At 49.5% G+C, this 24422-nt stretch overlaps 1 protein-coding gene across 1 annotated transcript; it reads left to right on the top strand.

Annotated features, from left to right (window-relative positions):
• Window positions 1-172: 172 nt before the first annotated feature.
• Window positions 173-14551, top strand: VARS2 (valyl-tRNA synthetase 2, mitochondrial). Its single transcript, XM_006896277.1, has 29 exons — window positions 173-385; window positions 507-588; window positions 702-802; window positions 1058-1179; window positions 1303-1369; window positions 1470-1567; window positions 4358-4439; window positions 4837-4956; window positions 5373-5484; window positions 6597-6685; window positions 7134-7224; window positions 7420-7547; window positions 7643-7746; window positions 7978-8059; window positions 8330-8406; window positions 8493-8568; window positions 8797-8902; window positions 9105-9175; window positions 9315-9440; window positions 9619-9723; window positions 9843-9911; window positions 11205-11283; window positions 11411-11538; window positions 11671-11823; window positions 12619-12825; window positions 13654-13765; window positions 13901-14076; window positions 14216-14344; window positions 14453-14551. Exons 1-29 carry the CDS (start codon window positions 185-187, stop codon window positions 14549-14551), a joined length of 3192 nt encoding a protein of 1063 aa, XP_006896339.1. The 5' UTR covers window positions 173-184.
• Window positions 14552-24422: the final 9871 nt, after the last annotated feature.

Here is a 24422-nt window from a genome sequence, read left to right as displayed (position 1 = left end):
CCCTGCCACTGCACTGTAGTCCTTGCACTGGACCTATACTTAAAATTAAGTACGTGGTCTAGCAGGGATTAGGGCGCAAGAATTGAGGTAGCAGGTATAATTAGAAATGAGATCGTGCCCTTATATCCTAGTAGCCTAATGCACCCTATCTAGTACAGATCCGGGCCCTTTCGAGATACTCCTGATGCCACATGTGCCCCTGGCTTCTTTTCGACTGCCACTTTGGGGGCTGCGGCCCTCCGCGGCCTTCCCCCGGATTCGGCCTGTGTCCACCCAGCCAGAGCCCCATGGATCCTCCATCTCCAGGAGGAACCGTGAAGCAAAACAGAAGCGCCTGCGGGAGAGGCAGGCAGCGCTGGAGGCTGGGATAACGAGGAAGGACAAGGTTAGGGGTCAAACAGCTGAGTCCCTGAGAAGCAGAGGGAGAGGGAGGAGCTGGGATTCAGGTAGGAGGATAGTGAGAATTGCACTCTCCCCATCTGATGATGCCTGGCTCCACACTTAAGTCACCTGCAGGATCCAGTAAGGCCTGGGCTCCTAAGGAGAAAGTTTTGTATGAAATTCCCACGGAACCCGGTGAAAAGAAAGGTAAATCAGGAACTTGAAGGCTTTTCCTGTCATTCTTGTTGCTGGTTGGTCTGCTGAAATGCAGCATGAAAACAAAGTTCAGTAGTTAGCAGAACTCTGCTCTGCCTTTACAGATGTCTCCAGTCCTCTGCCTCCTGCATACAGCCCCCAATATGTTGAGGCTTCCTGGTATTCCTGGTGGGTACGAGAGGGCTTCTTCAAACCAGAGTATCAGGTTAGTACCTGACAGGGAGGGAACCGAGTGGTCTAGAGTCTGGAGCTTGTGGCCACCTAGAGCCTGCTCCAAATAAATGTGGATGAGCTTATCTTTGGGCCCCTGAGCAACCCCAAATGTTGCTCTTGGCAGGCTCTTCTGTTAACCTGCAGCTCATTTTTTCTCTGCAGTTCTTGCTCTCCTGGGAGACACCAGAGGGTGCTGTTCCCCCAGGTAATATCTAATCTCTTGCCCTTTGGTTGTTTTCCTTTCTAGGTACGACTGCCCCAGGCCACAGGGGAGACCTTCTCTATGTGTATCCCACCTCCTAATGTCACTGGGTCTCTGCACATTGGCCATGCACTCACGGTGGCCATACAGGATGCCCTCGTGCGCTGGTGAGGGGGCCATGGGACTGCTTCAGTGTCCTGGAGGGGAGGCAGCAGTGGGGGGTGGGGCAGGAGGTAGAAGGCAGGAGGAATAATGGAAACTGGAGTTTATGTGAGGACATTGTTCTACAGGCACCGGATGCGTGGGGATCAGGTGCTGTGGGTCCCTGGTTCAGATCACGCGGGAATAGCTACGCAAGTATGCTTTTTCCCCCTTGTTTTTTCCTTTTCTAATGAAAAAGATTTATGTCCTCCCAACAACCTTATTCTTAGCTTATTAGCTTTTTATCCTACCTTAGGCTGTGGTGGAGAAACAGCTGTGGAAAGAGCGGGGTGTGAGGAGACATGATCTGAGCCGGGAAGCCTTCCTGAAGGAGGTGTGGAAGTGGAAGGAGGAGTGAGTACAAGTACTAGGGGCTGAGAGATTGGGTTTAGGTTCTGAGTTTCCAGTCACATTCTTTTCCTTATTTGCAGTGTGTGGCTTTTCCCATGTCAGTTTGAATTTGTATCGGGAACGAAATCTGTAGGGCCTCTTAGCACTTTAGTTCTAAGAGCATTATTTCTTAATACTCAATGTGTATGTGGAATGTCATGTCTATGTGTGTATATGAATAGTTCTCTGGGTCCTGAGTGGTCTGATTAATTTGTACTTGACTACTGACAGGAGCTCTGGTGATGTTGTATTGTAAGAAGCTGCACTGCAATCCCAAAGGCACATCAGTGGCTCAAATCCACTAGCTGCTCTGCCAAAGAAGGATAGACAGCCTCCTCCTGTGCAATTTACTGCCTCTGAAAACCCTCTGGAGGGTCAGCTGTGTGTTGGTTCTGACTCAACAGTACACAGCACCACCACCACCACTAACTGAAAGGGGTGTGTGTGTGTAGTTAAATAAGTTATGGTTAATTGCTGTCAAGTCAGTCCTGACTGACATTCCTGGGGTTACCATGAGTAGGAATTAATTTCATAGCAAATGTTGGCCCAAAACTATTTTGTAGCTATTTTGGCTTAAATGGCATGTTGTTGTTGTTGTTGTTATGTTCCATCGGGTTGCTTGTGACTCATAGTGACCCTATGTACAAGAGCTCTAAATGCTGTTCTATCCTGTGCCAACCTAGCCATCTCAAACACACTGATTCCCACCGCTCCAGTCACAGAATCGATCCATCTCACCAAAGGTCTTCCTCTCCTTTGCCGCCCCTCCACTCTGCCAAACATGATGTCCCCCTCCAAGGACCAGTCATTCCTTGCAGCATGCCCAAAATATGTCAGATGAAGCTTCAGAATCCTTGACTCCAGGGAACACTCTGGCTTCACCCTCTCCAGGACAAACCTGTTTGTTCTCCTAGCAGTCCATGGTATATTCAACACTCTTCTCCAGCACCACAGCTCAAAGGCATCAGTCCTCTTTCTATCAACCCTATTCACTGTCCAACTCTCTGATGCATAGCACATAATTGCGAAGACTATAGCCCGAATCAGGCACACCTTAGTCTCCAGCCTGACGTTGTTGCTCTTCAGTACTCTTGAGAGGTCCCTCACAGCCGACTTTCCCAATGCAGTAAATGGCATATAAAAATGAAATTCAGTGGTTTACTTTTATGTTTTCAGTGTGACTCCTAGAAAGTTTGGAAGCAGGAGTGGCATTCACTTCCTAAACAACATGCCTCCGGAAACTCTATGAACTTTGATAAATGTTGCTAGTTATAGAAAAGGCTTCAAGCCTTTGTTCATAGGGTTGCTATAAGTCATGTTTGACTTGAAGGCAATCAGCAACAACAACAACAACTAGAAAGTTTAGGGCACTAAGGGTGGCTTAGTGGTAAGGAATTGCTCTGTCAACATAAAGGCAGGAGGTTTGAATCCACCAGATTCTCCACAGGAGAAAGATGGGCAACCAGTCTCCTCCCATGCTATTGGTAGCCTCTGAAAACCCACTGACTGGTCAGCTATGACTTGGTTTTGACTTGATGGCACAAGACAGCTAGAAAGCTTATGTATGCGGTTTGCATTATAGTTCTTATTAGACAGCATTGGGCTAATGTCCTGTGTGAAGTTATGACATTTAGGGCAAAAACGGTATCCTATTCTCAGCAAATCTTTTTAAACTCCAGCTGTGTTCCGGTGGGGCCCTTGGTGGTACTAGTTAATAAGTTCAGATAGTAACAGACAGGTTGGAGGTTCAATCCCATTCAAAGGTGCTTTAGCAAAAAGACTTGGTGATTTATTTGTAAAATATCAGCCATCAAAAACCCTCCAGAGCATAGTTCTCTACTCTAACATACCTGGGCTCACTATAAATTATTAACTGTGTGTATGCGTGTTCTGAAACTTACTCCATTGCCTAGATTTCATCACTTCTTCTGCTTACTCAGGGAGCCTTGGTGGCCTAGTGGGTAAGGAGTCACACTGCCAGCCCAAAGGCATGCAGTTCAAATCCTCTAGCTGCTCCACAGGAGAAAGATGGGTAGTCTCCTCCCTTACAATTTATAGTTTCTGATAACCTGCTGGAGGGTCAGCTTTGAGGCATGGTGGCAACAACAGCCTAACCCATTCTAACTTTCTGTTGAAATCACCTTCATTCTTTCAAATCTGTCTTCAAATGCCTTCTCCTTTATGAAGCTTCCTTGAATTTCTCCTCATTCGGCTATGCCTCCATGGTTACTATGAAACATTATGCTGTTTTTACTGTCGTGCTGTTAATTATTGTCACACTGATATTTACTCACCATGTGGTGAGGTAGAAGTGCCCCATAGGATTTTCTAGGCTATAATCTGTGGTGGCTTAGTGGTTAGGAGTTGTCTTGCCACCCCAAAAGTACGGCGTGTGAATCTACCAGCTGCTCTGTGGAAGAAAGATGGGCAGTCTTCTCCCATGCACTTGAACTGCATCTGAAAACCCACTGGAGGCGCAATTATGAATCCATTACAACTCAACAGTACATAGTAACAACAGTCTTTACAGGAACAACTAGGTTTTTCTTCTATGAAACTGCTAGGTAGGTTCAAACCACCAACTTTTGATTTAGTAGCTGGCCTCAAATGGGGTTATATGTCTTTTTCCATTAGCTTCTAGAGACTGGTTCAGTGTCATCCTCACCATTCTTAAAGCACTGCCGGGGCATTCCTGGGCCTGGCCCAGAAGAAGTGCTGGCCGTGCTTGCTGACGAGAGTTCTCTCTGGGCACAGGAAGGGTGGAGAGATTTGTGAGCAGCTCCGCATGCTGGGAGCCTCCTTGGACTGGGATCGAGAGTGCTTCACCATGGACGCTGTGAGTGTTGGTGCTGAGGTCCCTGAGGGTGGAGGGTGGGGACTAGCCATTTATAGATCTATGCAAGAAAACTAGCTGTTGTGTGTCTTAGGGGTGTTGTGTGTTGTTGAATGGATCCCAACTCACGTGACCAACTTTGACAGAAAAGAACTCTATGCTCCAGGTGCCCCATAGGTTTTCCTAGGCTCTCGTCTTTATGAGAGCACATTGCTAGGTTTTTCCTTCTTTGGATCTGCTGGTACATTGGAACCACACTGACCTTTTGGTTAGCAGCTGAGGGCTTGACCATCGCACCACGAGGGCTCTTGATGTGAAGGTGGAGAGTGAGATTGTTTGGGTCTTGAGTGGAGTTCAGGCTGAGAAAGGGACTGTGACGTGAACACTCGGATCATCCTAGGGCTCCTCGGTGGCCGTGACTGAAGCTTTTGTGCGACTCTACAAGGAGGGCCTTTTGTACCGGAACCGGCAGCTTGTCAACTGGTCATGTGCTCTAAGATCAGCCATCTCTGATATTGAGGTGAGGCAGAGAAAGAGAGGCAGGTGTTTGGGGGCTTCTAGGCAAAGCACGAAAGAGGTTAAGGGATCAGGCTCAGCAGTCCAACTGACAGGCTTGTGATACTTGGCACATTATTTAGCCTTGTCAATCCTCAGTTTCCTCAGCCTGTAAGTAAGGGATGGTGGAAGCATGTCCATCCTGGTAGTGTGTGGTGATTAATGTAAAGTGTTAACACAGTACCTTGGCCATGGCTTAAAGGCTCCATAGATATTTATCCTCATCATTTGTAGAAGAATTGGGAAAGAGGAAAGGCTGGAGGTCCTGCCTCTTTTCATGGACTGCTGAGAGGCTGGGACAGAGGCATAGGTGGCCCTGAGCAAGAGACATAGGTGTGAGCTGGCCCTGCTCTCAGACCCTGCTTTCATCACCCTATCCAGGTGGAGAGCCGGCCCCTTTCAGGTCGCACAGAGCTTCGTGTGCCCGGCTGCCCCACCCCAGTTCCTTTTGGCCTCCTCATTTCTGTCGCCTTCCCTGTGGATGGAGAGCCTGGTGAGTGCAGGCCGCAGAGGTTTTGACCATGAACCTCTGTGTCCCTGGTTTTTGTGTCCCATGTCAGGCTGATGGAAAGTCTGATGAGAGGGGAGTCAGGCACCATTGTAGTGTATGTGTTACTTTGGGCGCGTTTCTAAGAAAAACCACCATTCTCTGGGAGTTTTCAGTTCTGTAGAGGTTTGCTGCCCAGGGAAGAGGCTAAAGATCGATTCTAATATGTGCTTTGAATGGTAAATGTTCTGAAGAATTCAGAGAGAAAGCTAGCCAAGCCAGACTAATTGGATGGTATTTCTTTTTTTTTTTTGCAAGAACATGAGGGATTTTATTACAAGCTCTAGAGCAGGGACTCTACACACACTGATGCAGTGGCCATGTGGCAGAGCCCTGAGCACTTCGAGACAAGGGTTTTTATTGGTGCTGGGTGGATGGTGTTTCTTATATGAAGGACTGGAGCCTGCCCAGCAGAAGGCATAGGACTTGAGACTCGACACTGAGAGTTCCTCAGTGTTCTCTGGGCACCAGGCAAGGACGCTGCTGTTGTTTTGTTGGGTACCACTGAATCTATTTTGACTCACTGTGACACTACAGGACAGAGCAGAATTAAACACACACACACACACACACACACACACACACACACACACCCCAACAGGGTTTACACACACACACACACACACACACACACACCCCCAACAGGGTTTTCAATACTGTAATCTATAGGAGCAGGCGGCACATCTTTCCTCTGGAAGCACCTGGTGGATTCAAACCACCTACCTTCCAATTAGCAGCTAGGTGCTTAACCACTAAGCCACCAGGGCTGCTAAGCATGGACTCTGTTTACTTTTTTCTGCATCTGCCCCTATTTCACTTACTCAGGTCCTTGAAGAATTCTTAGCACCAGGTACCCTCTCAGGACTCCTGCCATTTGCTGATAGGGAAACTCCAGGCTTCCACAGATGCTGGTCCTAATTTTCTCTATATACTCCTGGGGATACTCCTGGGGCTTGTTCAACCTTGACGAGCCCCCTCGCTTTACCAGTTCTTAACTGTATACCGACTGAGAGGAGCAGGTGGTGACCAGGTGTAAGTGCACTGCTGTTTGTCTTCAGGAGAAGAGGTTGTGGTAGGAACCACGAGACCAGAGACGTTGCCTGGAGACGTGGCTGTGGCTGTTCATCCCGATGACTCCCGATACACAGTAATGAACCATAGGCCCTGCCACCCTGGCCCACCTGCCTTATACATACCTTTCCCTTCCTTTCCTTTTAAGATCGTGTCTTCTCTCCTGTCTCCACTCCTTTTGAGCCACTAGAGAGCTAAGACCTCTTCTCTTATCTCAGCTCTCTGGTGGCTCTGATTCTATGCCCGTCTGTTACATTTTTTCCCCCTGCTTAAGGCATTTAAGACTATGGCCTGTGTCATATATAGCCTATTCCCTGTATTTGTACTGGCCACACTCTTTTATTTTTGTATTATCTATATCTGCACATTGTGACAGAAATGGAATTTGCCCCTTGCTCCACAAAATCTGAAGGACTTTCTCTCTGGCCCTTAGCAAGTTTGCTAACCTCTGCTCTATTATTTACCTTCTGACTTTTCACCCTCTTACAGACTCTCATGCCTTGACCCTTCTCCCTTCCCTTCAGCATCTGCATGGGCGGCAGCTTCGTCACCCCTTGACAGGGCAGTTTCTCCCTCTCATCACCGACTCTGCTGTCCAGCCACATGTGGGCACAGGTGAATGGAGGCTGGGGAGGAGGGAAGGAAGCCAGGTGTCCTAGGGAAAAGAGAGGCTAGAAGAGAATGGGGAAGAAGAATCCTCGTCTAAGGCAGTCTGAGGCGAGTGGGACGTGAAAGGAAGGCGTAGAGGAGGCAGTGGTGACACAGTTGGGAAAGGCAAGGTTAAGTGCTCACTGCTGCTCTTCACTCCAGGAGCCGTGAAGGTGACTCCAGCTCACAGCCCTGCTGACGCTGAGATGGGAACCCGGCACGGCTTGAGCCCCCTGAGTGTCATCGCAGAGGATGGGACCATGACCTCAGTCTGCGGGGACTGGCTGCAGGTGGCACCGGCCTCAGTGTTTTCTACCCCTTTGCACTCTCTTGTTTTCCTCCAGGCCTCTGGCCTTTATTCTTGCTGCTTTTTTTCCCCTCCAAGGGTGTTCACCGGTTTGTGGCCCGGGAGAAGGTTATGTCTGCATTGAGTGAGCGGGGGCTATTTCGAGGGCTCCAAAGCCACCCCATGGTGCTGCCCATCTGCAGGTAGCCCCATTTTAATTCCTCTGCTTAGGGACAACCCCCAGTGGGAATGACTGGGCAGCTGCAGTGTCACTGGCCTGGCTGTGCGCCCCAACACCAGAACATAAGCTCTGAGTCAATTTTACTAACCGCTGACCCCTTGGTACTGAGGCCTGGCATGTGGAAAGCCCCGCATCCCTGGGAGGTAGGCACAAGGCTGGAGGTGGGGTGCACTTAATCCTTGTTCACTTTCAGCCGATCTGGGGATGTGATTGAATACCTACTGAAGAGCCAGTGGTTTGTCCGTTGCCGAGAAATGGGGGACCAGGCCGCCACGGTGAGTCTGCAATGCTGGAAGAACTCTTAGGTCTTTGACTGGGGAGCTCCCTGAGAATTGGAATAGGGAACCATGAGGCTGGAAGAAACCCTGTCTGAAGTTCTGTTTAGCTGTGGCTATGGTGTGGAATTGTCAAGTCAAACCTGGGACATTCACTGGGGGTATGGGACGTCCTCTCTAGTTTTTTTAAGAAAACCCTTGGGAGCCATTTGTTCATGTTGGGGAGCACTCCAGGAAGGGAAGCACCCCTGAAGGCCTCTTTTTCTCCAGGCCATGGAGTCGGGGGCCTTGGAGTTCCAGCCACCCTTCCACCAGAAGAATTGGCAGCGCTGGTTTTCACACATTGGGTGAGTCTGAGGGGTGCCCTTGTGAAGATGGAATGGAAACGGGGCCAGCGCACTGGTCATGTTGAGAAATGGTGTCTTCTCGGCAGGGACTGGTGTGTCTCCCGGCAGCTGTGGTGGGGCCATCGGATCCCTGCCTACCTGGTCGTAGAGGAACAGGCAGAGGTTTGTGGAAAGGAGCTACTGAAGGCTGCGGGGGAGGAAAAATCCTTAGGCTAAGAGTCAGTCACGTAATTATGTGTGAAATAAAGCTCCCCAATCCTGTCTCTTCATCTTGTCCCTTGAGGGTGCCCACCAGCCTAAGACTCAGGGAGAGTGGGCAATGGTGCTGCTTCATACCTATCAGTTGCCATTGGTTTTCCTCATTCTCCTTTCACCCCTGACTACTTGCAGGGAGATGGGGAAGGCTGTTGGGTGGTTGGACGGTCAGAGGCTGAGGCAAGACAAGCAGCTGCCGAGCTAACTGGGAGACCAGGGGCGGAGCTGACCCTGGAGAGGGGTGAGTACCTGAGCCATCCAGGCCTTTGACGGGAGCACATCTGAGCTGGAGAATTAGAGTTGGGAAAGGTGGGGAGGGGGCAAAGGACCAGACTCCTGGTCCCTGGGGGTGGTGTTGGAGTTGGTTTGAAGGGTGGGCAGTAGCAGTCTAAGGTCCTTGAAGCTGAGCTTCCTGTAGTCCTGGTTCCCTGCTTTTTTCCCAGATCCTGATGTCCTGGACACATGGTTCTCTTCAGCTCTCTTCCCCTTTTCTTCTCTGGGCTGGCCACGAGAGGTGAAGTGGGTTGAGAGGGAGCGAGTATTCCTGGACTGGGGGTGATACAGAAAGAGTACACCTGGGTGCCTGGGGAGTCTCAAGAAGAGCTGGGGAGGCCCAGGTGCCAGGGCAACTTACTGCTTTTCTCTTTTTCTAGACCCCTGACCTCACTCGATTTTACCCTCTCTCACTTTTGGAGACGGGCAGTGACCTCCTGCTGTTCTGGGTGGGCCGCATGGTCATGTTGGGGACCCAGCTCACAGGGAAGCTCCCTTTCAACAAGGTAACAGCCTCTGGTTACCTTCTTTCTGACTCCTGGCTTGTCCTCCTTACTGCTAGCGCCCAAGGCAGTTTCCCCCGTGTTCCTGATTCCTTTCCTAATCCCCAAAGTGCAGGGACCAGAGATCCCAAGGGGACAGGCTTTCCAGGGTGCTCTCTCCTGACACCTTCCCTGCCCTCAGGTGCTTCTTCACTCCATGGTTCGGGACCGGCAGGGCCGCAAGATGAGCAAATCCCTGGGGAATGTGCTGGACCCTCGAGATCTCATCACGGGGACGGAGCTGCAGGTGCAGGGGGCCATCTTTGCATGACAGAGCCAGTAGGGGGGCCACTGGGAGGACAGAAATGGGGGACATTGGACACTGACTTTGGGAGCAGGGTCTCTGAACCACTCACTCCTCCCCAGGTGCTGCAGGAGAAGCTGAAGAATGGGAACCTGGACCCCACAGAGCTGGCAGTCGCAGCTGCTGCTCAGGTGAGTTACTACTGCCTCTGCACCCCAGCTTCCAGCTCACGGCCACCAGGATCTTCCCTCCTTTCTTTTTGGTTAACAGCTTTTTATTGTGATTTGAAGGAAAGCTTCCAGAGTGAACTGGTTTGTCATCCAACCATTCATACACATTTTGATGCTTGACGGTTGTAGTCCCCACAGCGTCACAGCACTCTCCCCAGTTTTTCACTGTGTTTACCATTTCCATGCATCCTCCTTTTCTATTCCTTCCTGCCACCTCAGCTTTATCCCTGGGCAGATGTAGCCTTTTTTGATCTTGAATGGGGAGTATCTGCCTCCCTGTTCTTATTATTTACCTCATGGATATGTGTATTTAGCTGAAAGTTGAGCCAGTGGGGTGGCTTAAAGGGCTAAAGGATGACGAGGGGCCCTAGTCTCAGGGGTTCCTCCAGTCTCTATCAGACCAGTAAAGCTAATTTTATATTTATTATTTGGAGCTTTGTTCCACATTTTCCTCCCACTCTATCTGGGATCTCCAACTGCATTTCCTTTCAGGGTGGTCAGCAGTTGTTGGCGGGTACCATAGTTCTTCTTGTCTCAGAGTCATGAGGGGTTTGTGTGGTCCATTAGTCCTTTGGACTAACCATTTTCATGCATCTAGGACAGTGGTTTTCAGGGCAGGTGGAGAGTATTTTTCAAGAAGCAAATAGAGCAACACACTTAGTATTTTTGTTTGTTTGTTTGTTTGCACACTCATGTCTATTGCTGCATTATTCACAATAGCAAACAGATGACAACAAATGAATGGACAGAAAAACTATGGCACATTCACATAATGGAATGTTATGCAGCACTGAAAAACGATGAACTCGTAAAACAGGAAGCCTGAAGAATATGATGCTGAGTGAAATATCTCAGTCACAAAAGGACAAATACTGCATAATACTGTTATAAAATAGGACATGGAGGGGTTAGAGAATAGGAAAAGAGTGGATAGATGAGGGGAAGAACTGTCTGAAAAGAATATATGATTAAGCCTCATACGTAAAACAATAATCTGGAACGGGGTGGGTGCATTGCAGGGGGTGGAGAGGAGAGGGAAAGAAAACTGCACTGAGTATTTATCAAAAAACAGAACATGAATATTTAAAAGCTGAGAGGTTGTGATTTAGGGCAGTGGGCCTTTGTTCCCATCTTTGCTGCTGTCAGGGGAAGATCATTAGTTGGATCTTACAGCCACCAGTTTCTCCCACAGCTCAGGTTTCTGGCCCTGAAGCCTCATAGGTACCAGCCAGCCCTCTTTTCTTCTGGTTACAGAGAAAGGACTTCCCTCACGGGATCCCTGAGTGTGGGACGGATGCCTTGAGATTCACTCTGTGCTCCCATGGAGCCATGGGTAAGCCTGTGCCAGCCCTGGGTGAGAGAGGTATTGGGGTGCAGAAAAGGCAGAGTGGGCAGGACTTAGGGGCTGCTTCTGCTGTTTCTGCTCACACACAAACACCTTTGTTTCTCTCCCTACACAGGGGGCGACCTGAACCTGTCTGTCTCAGAGGTCTTGAACTCCCGACATTTCTGCAACAAGATCTGGAATGCTCTGCGTTTTATCCTCAATGTCCTAGGGGAGAAATTTGTACCTCAGCCTGCAGAGGAGGTAAGAAAAGAAGTGGTGCATCCATCGGGGAGCAGCATCTATGGAAGGCAGCTCTGAGGAAAACATGCCGAGGGAAAGGAGGCAGTGAGCAGGAGGGAAGCCCTTTCTACTCCAAACCCCTTCTCCCTGCAGCTGTGTCCTTCATCCCCCATGGATGCCTGGGTCCTGAGCCGCCTGGCCTTCACTGCCCGGGAGTGTGAGCGGGGCTTCCTCACCCAGGAGCTCTCTCTCATCACACACACCCTGCACCACTTCTGGCTCCACAACCTCTGTGACATCTACCTGGTGAGTGTAGCAGGGCCAAGGCTTGGCATTTCCACACCCTCAGACCTGCTTCTAATTCCCTTAAATTCAGGTTCCACAGCAAAGGACTCCAAAGTCAAGTTCCCGTTGTCTCCTCAAGAAAGGAAAGGAGATGAGACAGGAAGTATCTTTCTCCTTTCCTGGGCCTTTTTTCTCTGTAGGGCAGCCGAGGCAGTTCCTTGCTTGTCACCTGAGGGTGAGAGAGGAAGGAGGAAACAAATCTGGAAATGAGGCTTAGAGACTGAAGGGGTCTCCTGTAATCCTGAGCGTGGGTTTGTGAGAGGCCTGGGGGAAGGATGGAGTGGTCTTGAGAGCAGGGCTCCTCAGGCTTTATATTTGCCTCAGAAGCACCCAGAGGTCCTGCTAGGATTCCAGGCCCCAGAGCTTCTCATTCAGGAGGTTGGTAGTGAAGGTGGAGAGAACTTTGATTTCTCACAAGTTGAGGTTGACACTGAGGACCACTGTCCTAAATCACTGTGTCTCACCTTTTGAAAAAAAAAATTCATGTTCTGTTTTTTTGATAAAACCCTCAGTGCCTTGCTTCCTGAAGTACACTTGCCTCTCTGAAAATGATATTTTCCACCTGCCTTTGAAAATAACTGTCCTGGACCTCTCTGTCTTTCGCACACTGCAGAGCATGCCCTAGGCACCTACTGGTGTCAGTGCTTCTGCCCTTCCGCTCTCTCAGCAACTCTTCTTTATCCATATGGTCTCTGCGTGTCGGGAAGGTGGAGGTGGTTTGAGGCTCACCCTCTGACCTGCTGGCTTTCTTCCCAGGAGGCAGTGAAGCCGGTGCTGGCCCACACCCCCCGCCCCTCAGAGCCTGCGCAGGTCCTGTTCTCCTGCGCTGACGTCGGCCTCCGCCTCCTTGCTCCACTCATGCCCTTCCTGGCCGAGGAGCTCTGGCAGCGTCTGCCCACCAGGCCAGGCTGCCCTTCTGCCCCCAGCATCTGTGTTGCCCCATACCCCAGTGCCCACAGCTTGGTGAGTCACAAATACAGCATCTTGGGGAGGAGCTGGGAGAGAGAGTTGTCTCCTCAGAGGGTTTGCTGATACTCCTGGTGGTCTAGTGGTTAGGGTTTTGTGCTCTTGGCTTGGTGAATTTTGAGTAACATATTTTTTAAGTTATATTTATATTGGACTGTTTTCCATCTTTAGCTAGAGCCAGCTTGGTAGCCGTCAACTACTGCTTAGCTAACATCTCAAGTGACTCCATTTTTTTACCATATGTTAAAAGAGGGAGCCCAAGCGGTGAGGCCGGGGCCGCAGTCAGCGAGTCCCTCTTTGTCTCTAACCATGCCTACTAAGTGGAGGTGTTCTAAGGCCACCCCCCTCGACACTCCAGACCCCAGTGCCCTCTTAGACTTAACACTTGAGAAGAAGGGCCTCATCTGGGGCTTCAGGCTGCTCCTTCCCAGCACTCTTGCTGCCCTTGTGATATTGGTGTGTGGTGGCGTCTCTGTTTGCTAACTCCATCACCTTTTCCAACCCACTGCCAATAAACAGCTATTTAAGGGGGTGGGGGGAAGGAGTTGCACTGCCACACAAAGGCCTGCAGTTCGAATCTACCAGCTATTCTATGGGAGAAGGGTGAGCATTCTCCTTCCATGTGGTTTATTGCCTCTGACAACCTGCTGGAGGGTCACCTATGGGTCAGTTCTGAGTGGACGGTACATAAGAACAGAAACAACATTTTTTGAGATAGTGGCTTCTGTTTGGGGTGAGGACAGATCTTGTTGCCCTGAGGAGATGGAGAGGGTTGCTGGAGGTTGGAGTCTGTTTTTCAGCTCTGGTCCATGTTCCCATTTCCAGGAACACTGGCGTCAGCCTGAGTTGGAGCAGTGCTTCTCCCGGGTCCAGGAGACGGTGCAGGCGCTTCGAGCTCTCCGAGCCACATACCAGCTCACCAAGGCCCGGCCCCGAGGTGAGGCGGGTTCTGGGGACTGGGCGCCTGAGAGAAGAAGGGGCTGGTAGGGAGCAGGGACAGGCTGGTGGGACAAACCCTGGAGCGGGGAAGGAGAAAGGCTGGACACTTGACACTCAGCCTTTCCTCCCCCAGTGCTATTGCAGAGCTCGGAGCTGGGCGAGCAGGCCCTCCTGGAGAGCTTCCTGGAGCCGCTGGGCACCCTGGCCCACTGCGGGGCTGTGGGTCTCCTTCCGCCAGGCTCTGCTGTTCCCTCTGGCTGGGTCCAGGCTCCACTCAGTGATACCACTCAGATCTTCATGGAGCTACAGGTGACCAGAGAAGATTGTAGCGAAGGGAGGAAGAGATTGGGAAGAAACCAGGGGTGGGGTTTGCCCTTTAAAGGTGGAGAGGGTACTTTAGAATGGGGAAGACGAAGGCGTGAGGTGTCATGTGCCTGTTCTTTCCTAGGGCCTGGTGGACCCCCAGACCCATCTACCTCTGCTGGCAGCCCGAAGACACAAGTTACAGAAGCAGCTTGAGGGCCTCATAGCCCAGACCCCATCGCAGGGGGAGACTGATACTCAGAGGCAGCAAAGGGTGAGGCCAGTGAAGACTTCCCAGGGAGCCCATGGCACCCTGAGGGTACAGAGATGGAGAGGGGCCAGGCCTCATGGCTGGTCCTCACCATCTCCTTTCTTCTGTCAGCTTTCTTCCCTCCAGTTGGAGTTGTTGAAACTAGACAAGGCGGCCTCTCACCTGCGGCAGCTCATGGAGGAACCTCAGCCCCAGAGCTCTGAGTCCTAGCGCTAACCTCCCAAAACTTGCTCTGAGGAGAGCTCTGAGTCCTAGAGCTCACGCCCCTCCCAGACCTGCTTAGAAGACAGGCATGTCAGCGCTGGGCAGCTGGAACCTCAGACTCCTTGGTCCACTACCCTTGTGAACAAGGAAACAGACTGGCTTGGTTGGGTGATTGTGGGTGCCCTCCAGAGGCCCACGCTCCCTCCCGCCTGGCCTCCTCATCATGCAGTGTGAAGTTTAGGAATGAGGAAATCCAAATAAACTTTGTAATCCAAAACACAGTCCCTGTGGTCCTTGTCTTCCTCTTCCCCAAGTGGTGATGTTACTGTTCCTGAGAACTTTATCTGGGAAAAGAAGAGGGATACTTACTTCTTAGCTTCAGGCTCTGGAGCTGCCATGGACAAGTAGTTGCTGGGATATGCCCACCTCTCTGCAGGAGAGGGAGCTTTCTAGTAATCAGATAGGGCAGGGACACAGTGACTCCAGCTCTATCAACTTCCTGATAATGCTCTGACTTTATAGGTCCTCCCTCTTCTGCTAGTCAAGTGGAAGCTTTTATGTTCCTTTGACCTATCTCTAGGATAGGTACTTCCCACAGGCCTGAGGAGCTGAAGGGTGTGCTGAGGGTTGAGTGTCTCCCACCTTTGGTGCACCTGACACTGGGGTGCCAGAGACAAGCCCTGACTGAGTTTCATATTCTGAGATATGCAGAGTGACATCATGCTTAAAAAGAGGCAGAGATGGCAAAGGAGAGGAAAACCCTCAACCAGGTGGCTTGACACGGTGAGCGTGTCAGAGACTAAGGATGGCACAGAATAGGACAGGGTGCAGATGGGTGTTCATAGGGTCTCTGTGAGTTGTACTCAACAGCATCTGACAACAACCACCTGACTCACTCCACATGCTGTCTCACTTCAGTGTAATTCGGGGGTCTGGCCCTTTTTGCACTTCCAAATCACATTTTGTGCAGCAGCTTTGAGCAGCTATTTGTTAATGGAGGTCCTCATGATGTCAAGTGTACAATGCCTTTTAATCCTTCCAGGAACCTAATGGGTGGGTGTTAGCTCTATTTTGGAGATGAACGAGAAAGGAAGTCAGTTGTTCAAGGTTTTATCTAGGATTCAGCCTAATAAGCTGTTTTGGTACTGGAACAAACCTTCAACTAGGAGAGTGGCTTAGACAAGATAGAATTTTCTTTACTTGGTATAAACAGCATCCTGTTTAATCTTATTTTTCCACTCAACTTTAAACTCAGTCCAAGTCCTGCAGCTCTTGTGCCATGTCCACATTTTCACTCAGGAGAAGGAAAGGGAGGGGGTGGGATATTTCCCTTCTCTTTCTCCCAATTTGGTTAAGTATTCCTTGAGCCTCTGCTCGGTGCTGGACCTTGTGCCAGACCCTTGCAGAGAATAACGCAAAGATTTCTCCCTTTGTGTTTTCATTCTAGCAGGGAGAGTCAAATAAAGAACGTAGGTAAACAACTAGGCTAGTATGTTTGAAGGCCTTAAGTACTTTGTGGGAGGAGAAAAGTTAGAGTACAATAAAGGGAGCTGGAGTGCATGTGTTGGAGGACAGGTGGTAGCATTAATGAGTATTAACATTGGTATCAAGTAGTAAGAGCAGCTGGTGGCCTCAAACTATGTGCCTTTGGGGTTGCAGTGGAGCTTCTTGCAACTAGGCCATAAGAGCTCCCTATTGAGAGGGTAGTTAGGGTAGAACTTACTGTAAAGGGGAGGTTTATGTGGGAGGTAGAGAAACTAGCCAAGTTGCTATCTGGGGAAGAGTGTTCAGAAAGAGGGAAGAACTAGAGCAAAATTAAAGTGGGGGCATTCTGGGGGCCAGTGTGCTAGGGCAGAGTGAAGAGAACAGTGGAAGGTGAAGAAGTTGAGATAAGGAGCAGGGCAGGACCAGCTAGGGCTACAATGTTCAGAATGGCAGCCAACTGGCTAATTAAAGTTATGAACTCATTTCCTTACATGGGCCACATTTCAAAGTTATAGTATTAGAGCAAGTTCTAAAATACTTCTCCCATCACAGAACATTTTATTGAGAACTGCTGGTCTAGGACTTGGTAGGTCATTGTAAGAACAATTGGTAGGTTTTTTTTCCCCTTTTGAAATGGAGCCTTTCAAGAGGGAGCTTGATGGCATAGTAGCTTAAGTGTTGTACTAATTGAAAGTTTGACACTTTGAACCCACCACCTTCATGGGAGAAAGGTGAAGACGTTTCTTCCTGTTACGGTTTACAGCCTTGGAAACCCAATGGAGTTTTGCCATGAGTTAAAATTGACTCAGTAACAGTGAGTTCTGTTTACTGATGAAAGGATTACCAGGGATTTGATGACATTCTTTCTACTTGCATCCCATGAAACAGAACATAATTATACATTGGGAAAGTCTAGAGACCTCTCCAGGTTATTGATGAGCAATGGTGTCAATGCGAGGACTAAGGTGCACCTGATTCAGACCATGTGATCTTTTCAGTCACCTTCTATACATCTGAGAGCTGGGCAATGAATAAAAATGACAGCAAAAGAATTGATGCATTTGAATTGTGGTGTTGTAGAACAGTACTGACTATGCCATGGACTGCTGAAAGAAACATATGTCTTGGAGAAGGTGCTGTCAGAGTGCTCCTTGTAGGCAAAGATGGTGAGGCTTCATTTCCCATACTTTGGGCATGTTGCTAGGAGAGATTATTCCTTGGAGAGGAACATCATGCTTAGTAAGGTGGAGGGGCAGTGAAGGAGAGGAAGACCTTCAACTAGGTGTGTTGACATAGTCACTGCTGCAATGGGCTTGAGCATGTCAGAGATTATGAGGATGGCATGGGATAAGAAGGGGTTCCGATCTGTTGTCCTTAGGGTTGCTATGAGACATACTCGACTGGATGGCACCTAACAACAACATCCAGCTGCAAAAGAAGCGGGCAAGTACAGTCTTTAACTGGGCAGCTATATGACTAAAATTTACATGACTATCATAAATGAGATATGAGTGGAATAGAGAGGTCTGGTTGGCTTAGTGGTAAGGAATTGTGCTGTCTACCCAAGGGAATATGGTTTGAACCCGTCAGCGGCTCTGTGAGAGAAAGGTGGGCCATCACCTCTTGTGCGAATTACGGCCCCCAAAAACTGGCCAGAGGATCAGGTTCCAACTCCACGCTACAGAACAACAACATGAGGGAGTAGCTAACAGTCTCTCCCATCCTCAGCTTTAGTGAATAATACACATTCTTTTCCCAACACTACCTTATCTTGAGCCTTGGAAGATATTTTTTGGGGAGGGGGAGAGCGAATGGATAAAGAAGCTGAAAAATCACACCCTGGTGATCTCCTCACTTTGCTTGAGGAACCAAGCTGAAGAGCAGGTAGTTGTCTGCTCCTCTAGAGTCTTGGGGATTTGGAAAGTCAACCACCTTGTTGGGAGCCTGCACAGCAGAGAACCACACGTGCACCTACCCACCTACCCAGTGTAGGTTAGAGGGGAATCATCAGACAATGGTCTCCTTGCTCCTGGCTACGTCTCCATGGGGTTAATTGTACCAGGATAGTTGTAAATGGACTGTTGTTGTTATGTGCCGTCAAGTAGCCTATGACTCATAGTGACCCTATGTATAACAACTCTGGACCCTGTTCTATCCTGTGCCAACCTTGTTGTCTCTGACACACCTACACCCATTACCCCAGTCACTGAATCAACCAATCTCATCCTGGGTTTTCCTCTCTTGTGCTGTCTCTCCACACTCCCAAGCATGGCATCTTTCTCCAAGCACTGGTCCCTCCTTGCAACATGTCCCAAGTATGTTAGATAAAGCTTCAGAATCCTTGCCTCCAAGGAGCAGCCTGGTCTCACTCTCTCTAGGACAAACCTATTTGTTCTCATAACAGTCCATAGTATATTCAGTACTCTTCTCCAGCACCATAGCTCAAAGGCATCAATTATCCTATATTCTCCAGAAGCAGTTTAATGTTTCTGTTTTAGCCCCTCATTTCCTATGTGCCCCCCTTTTTTAAAAATATTTTTTTATTGGGAAAAACATATTGGGGGTACAAGGAGGTGAGGGTTGGGGGCAGAAGGGTGAGGATGGGCCAGGATGCAGTTGCAGAGCTGCACAGTTTGGTCGGTGGGGGGAGCAGGTGAAGGAAATGATGAGGGTCCAGTGGGGACCAGATGCTACAGAGGAATGACAAGCATTTTCCAATAGTAATTAAACCAACTGTCTTATTGATTTGGGAATTGGATGCTGACTCTCTGGCTTCTTCATGCTGAACAGGGGCGTAGATATAAAGGGGGGAAGGGAGGACGCTTTATCACCTTACTGGTGGTCTTGGGTTACAGCCACTTGTCTTCTTGCTCCTGAGGGCCGCCACGGTTCGCCCCGAGCCGGGGGCCAAGCGCAGCCCGCCCTGGGCCGAAGGCCACGACGGCTCACCCCAGGCAGGGGGCCGAGGGCAGAGGGCAGCGACGGCTGAAGTAGTCTTTTTTTAAAAAAGAAGAAGAAAAAGTGTGTGTGTGTGTGTGTGTGTGTGTGTGTGTGTGTGTGTGTACCGTCAAATTGGATCTGACTGGTACAGGAGACTGCCCCTCCTTCTCCAGCAGAGCATGAAGTAGAGTCTGGGTTTCCCCCCCCCCCCCCCCAACCCCAGATGCCTGTTGGGGCCTGGCTTTCAGCTGTCCACACCACAGCAGTGGGCAACGAGCTTAAAGCCCCTGATGGCTCTGGGCGCTGACTCTCACCAGTGTGCCCCCCTTTTTGGGGGACATTAGTGAATTCTTGATTTCATCTTCATCCAAAGAAAGCACTTTCTAATTCCATGTGGTGGTGATGGGAGGTGGTGTGTATGTGGAGACTAGTAAGTAACCATATCCGTGCTCCTAAGTGGTCATCTTGGTTGCATGCCTAGATTTCTGGGGACCTGGAATAACAGTCTTAGGAGTCAGTGAAGCACCTGTTTTGGAGGAGTGTGTGTAAAGAACCCAGAACCCCCAACGGGACTAGAACTTACGTGTTGGAATCAGGTTTCCACTCTGATAACAAAACCTACTATCCATGCTCACTTACATGCACCAAGCACTGTGGTATGTAATCCTCCCAATAACCCTGTGAAACAGGAGCTATTTTTAGTCCCCTTATTTTGCAGGTAAGAAAGAAATCGAGGTTCTGAGAGAATAAGAGAGTTGCCCAGGGTCAAGTCGTTCACATGATTGGCCACTATAGGCAATGCTGACACCTGTCCCCACCACAGGGGGCTCTGGTGGCCTAGTGGGTAAGGAGTTGCACAGCCAGCTCAGAGACCAACAGTTTTTATCTACCAGTTGCTCCTCAGGAGAAAGACAAGCAGTGTCCTCCTGTGTGATTTCCAGTCACTGAAAACCCACCAGAGCGTCAGCTCTGAGTTGGTTTCAGTTGAACCCACTGGAGCCCTCCCAAGATGCTCAGCAGTTGATGTCTTCATTTCTCACTTGAGCTGCCTTCTACCCATGTTCCTTCCCAATGGACATGTGTGGATCCCTGGCTCAAGGGACTGTTTCTTGTGATATCATGTCCACATTCCCGCCTGGGGTTACTAAGTTCTCTAGCTCAAAGCTCAAGGGAAGGGAGAGGAAATGAAAATCCTGTTTAAACCAAGACATTTGTCTAGAACCTTCTCATGTTTGGAGACCGACCTCTCCAACTGCATGCAGTAGACTTGGGACAAGAGCCTAATCCTCTTAAGCCTCCAGTTCCTCCTCTGGAAAGTGGGATAATAGTGTCTAGTACATGAGCTACATTTGTCCCTGGATGGTACAAATGGCTAACATGTTTGGCTGCTAAGTGGAAAGTTAGTGGTTTGTGTCCACTCAGAGGTACCTCAGAAGAAAGCCCTGCCAATCTGCTCCTAAAAGAAATAAAACCACCACCACCATCACTTAATGCTCTGGAGCACAGTTCCATTCTGACACTCACGAGAGTCTACTTACAGCAACTCAAAACAAAGACACTGTATTCATGACTGCCCCAAGCACGGGAATGGGGCAGCACCATGCTGACCACAATTCAGGTGATGTTTCTCTTCTATCCCCCTGTGTATTTGAAACATTTCTACTGTAAATGTGCGTGTGTCTGTATATGTGTCTATGTCTGTGTGTGTGCACCTAGCGTATGCATTGCTCTAGATTCTCATGTTCTTCCTAGGTCATTACACCCCCCACCCTGTTCAACAGCCCTGAGGGGATAGTCAGACGTGGGGTCTAATTCCACATCTGTTGACCCAACGCTCACATTCAAACACACATTCACAGATGCAGAGCTGACTCCTTGAATTGAGCATGTTTACTGCCCTTCCTTGGGGATGAGCTTGCTGGAGAACAGGGCTAGGACAGGACACTATATCCCAGAGGTCAAATGTTCCAGTCAAGGGGGGAAGCACAGGGCTTGTGTGTTCTCAGACTGTGCAGGTGACACGTTGTAGGAATCCTGCACGATGAAGGGTGACGTTAGTCCCCGGTGGGAGATGGAGGAGGAGGCAGAGCTGGAGGAGAGAAGGGTCAGGGCGAGAAGTATAAGATGACCACACACACACACACACACACACACACACACACACACAGAGCTGACCCCTCCACCCCCCACCCCGCTGAGTAGTCCAACAGGCTCCCAGAAACACCAACCTTGCCCAACCCCAATCTTCCCCCACCCTAAACACTACCTTCTCAAGGAATCCTTGGAAGCTGGAGTGAGTGGAGTTGCCTGGAAAATATTCCTTCAGCCTCACTTGTAAAATCATACCTGGCCCTACAAATCCAAAAGTAGGGTTCAGGACGCAGCAACAAGAGGTGCAGACACATCTACTATTCCATATCCCGCTCCAGCCCCCCCAACAGCCCCTCCTACCCTCTGTTCTAATCCTTAGATGCTTCGTGAGTCTGAGGCACCTCGGTCTCTCTCATCAACCAAGGAGTCCCATTCTGCCTCTCCAGCCTCTTTCAGGCTTGAGACCGGCCTGCCCAGCCCTGCAGGCCTCACCTGTCTGGTGTGAGCTGCTGAGGAAGGTCAGGAGGAGGAAGAGGAGTAGAGCAGTCCCCATTATGGCCGCAGTGCCTCTGGGACGACTGAGGAGATATCTGAAGCCTGGCTGGCTGGTCGACTGGCCTTACTCCCCACCCCCACCCACACAGTCCTTAGTGCAGGGGTTTGTGGGGACATGGCAGGGGGGAAAGTGGGTAACTGGATTTTCCAGTTCTCCCAGTATGGCTTTGAGGATCCAGGTAAGAGTTATTCACTGGATCCTTAGTGGTCCTTTGCCTCCTCTACCCTGTGTTGTCGCCCCTCCTCCTCCATGCCTGAAGGCTCCTGGGTCCTATAGAGAGGGAAGTCAAGAGGGAAGTTGGGTCAGGAGGTCCCCACCCAGGCCTGGGCCTCTCATTGCTCTGTAGGGATTAATTATTAACTGTAATTAATTTCCATCATTCATGCCACCAAAGGGTTCAGGAATGTGAGTCCAAAAGGGAGGGGTTCATTAGCCAAGTTTCTTCTCAAACCCAAGTCACCCCTCAGTCACCATGACTCTTGCTTGAGGTGAGAAATCTGGGTAATGAGGAAGCTTCACTTATGAATGTTTTGTTTTAGTTGCTCTAACACATCCTAAAAACTCAGGTGGAGGCATGCGTTCCCATCAAACAACCTCCATCTCATGTGAAAAGGGCATCCGTACTCCCCACTAACACCCTTGCACACAGGTCCCCCAAATGGCAAGCAGAGGCCAGCTTTGTAGAGTTCTAGGATGGAAAGGGAGCTGCGGGGTCCATTCCGATTATCATCTTTCTTGAAATCCCAGGAAAATAAACCCTGAGAAGGTAAATAACTTGCTAGTCACACAGGAGGTCAGATCAGGGAGAACAGAGCCCATCCTTCATTGTGTCAGACAGTGGTCACAGGAACCAAGAGAAATGAAGAGTCAGTCAGACACACACAAGGACTCACATCTTGTATCTTTCCAGCTGCTTCTCCACATTTCATTTCCTAGAAAAATCAGTAGGACCAAGTGCAGAGAAATGAAAGCAAAGAGAGCCTAGAGCACCAGGAGAGGAGTTAGAAGCAAGGATAGGGAAATGGAGAGTGAGAGATGCAGTTCAGACCATGAGACGTCCAGGGCCTGGGAACAAGTGGACAACGGGAGGTGCAAGCAGGAGTGGGAAGCGAGGAGCACAGAGATGCTTTGGGGCATCTGAGGTTTCTTTAGAGGAGAGTGGGAACACCTCCAATTTCTTTCCCAGCTTGTGACCCCTATACTTTCTACATTATCCCAACATTGCTGTGTGCTGCTGGGCACATTTAAGAATGAACCCACAAAACCAGGTGCTATGCCAGTTCTAACTCCTGGTGACCCCTATGCCTGTCAAAAAGAAACCAGCCTCCACAGTGTTTTCAATGGTTGGTTTCTCAGAAACAGATCACTAGGCTTTTCTTCTGAGGTGCTCCTGGGTGGACTTGAACTGCCAACTTTTTTGTTAGTGGCCAAGTGCATTAACCACTTGTACCATCCAGGTATTCAACTAGGCACATTATAGATGTCATTTTCATTAATGCTTTTTAAAATTTTTTAAAATTAATTTTCATGAACTTTTACAGAGATTTTGGATTTCCACTCATTCATTGTTGCATTTTTCTCCATGCCCACCCCTCCCTCCCACTTCACTCTTCTCTTTGAAAAGGAAAAGAAAACTTCCTTCATTTGTATACAATGCCCCCCCCCCCCCGCCCGGCCACGTCCCAAGTACGCTCCACTATCATAATGATAATACCCAATCATATATCACTTTGAGTATGTGCTAGATTGTCTATTTCCCCCCCTTAATTTTATATATTTTAAAAATTGTGATTTTAACAAAAAGTTTACCAAAAAAATTGGGTTTTCATTCCTTCATTGTTACATGCTTTCCTCCCTCCTTCTCCTTCCCCCCTCCCCCAGCCTACCCTGCAATGCACCTGTTGTTCCAGATTGTTCTCGTACATATAATGCCTAATCATATATTCCTTTCAGACAGTTGTTCCCCTCATCTGTTTCAATGCAGTGCTCATTATCTATCCACTACCAAGATAGGAAGACTCTCAACCAGGTGGATGGATACAGTGACTGCTGCAATGGGCTCTAGTGTGTTGGCAAGTGTGAGGACGACACAGGATAGAACAGGGTTCTGATCTTTTGTTTATAGGGTCGCTATGAGTTTTACTCCATTTGACAGCACTTCACCACCACCACCACCATCAAGATAGGTCAATGGCTTACCTAGGATCACATAGCAGAGAAGTGGTGGAATGAGGCCCTCAACCTGAGCAAACAGTTCCCCTTTTCTCCCCTCTTCCCCTGGCAAAGAAATGGAGAGCTTTGAGGACTGCAATAATCTAGGCCAGAAACAATTTTCCTATTTATCCTCCTACCTTGCTCTGGGGTCTCCCTAGGATTGACAACACAGTCTTCAGTCTCTGATGGTCTTCTACCTCCCCTTTCCAGACCCTACAAATCCTCTTCCCTGTGAGACCCATATGTCCTGATCCTCAGTGGTTGACTTCTCGGAGCAAGAGGAGGACCTTAAGTAGGACAGTTGGCTCTCCCTTTGAGGATGGATTGGATGAGGGGTAGATTTAGGTCTGGGGAATAGACCACTGTCTCTGGGGACATCTCTGCTGTCTGTGCAGCCTGAGGGCCAGGTGGGGGAGTCCTCGGGCTCTTACTCACTGTCCCCCTTGCATTGTGCTTCCTGGGATTAGGCTGGGACAAGTTAATCCCCTTGGGGACAGCTTGGTGGCCTCTCCCTTGGGATGGAGATCCCTGTGTTGATGGAGGGCCTGGCACACCTGGCTCTCCTGAGACTTGTAATCAGCCCCAGAGCCT

This window comes from Elephantulus edwardii, unplaced genomic scaffold (genome assembly GCF_000299155.1).
Source record: "Elephantulus edwardii isolate Elephantulus edwardi_28Jun2011 unplaced genomic scaffold, EleEdw1.0 scaffold00184, whole genome shotgun sequence".
Taxonomy (NCBI): Eukaryota; Metazoa; Chordata; class Mammalia; order Macroscelidea; family Macroscelididae; genus Elephantulus; species Elephantulus edwardii.
The sequence above is the reverse complement of the archived record's forward strand: the minus strand, read 5'-3'. Positions and strand labels throughout refer to the sequence as shown.

Excerpts from the sequence above, each read along its gene's own strand:
- VARS2 (XM_006896277.1), top strand. The coding sequence starts at position 185 with ATGCCACATGTGCCCCTGGCTTCTTTTCGACTGCCACTTTGGGGGCTG. Across the intron at positions 1,370-1,469 it reads ACGCGGGAATAGCTACGCAA|GCTGTGGTGGAGAAACAGCT; the intron begins GTATGCTTTTTC and ends ATCCTACCTTAG. Across the intron at positions 14,345-14,452 it reads ATACTCAGAGGCAGCAAAGG|CTTTCTTCCCTCCAGTTGGA; the intron begins GTGAGGCCAGTG and ends TTCTTCTGTCAG.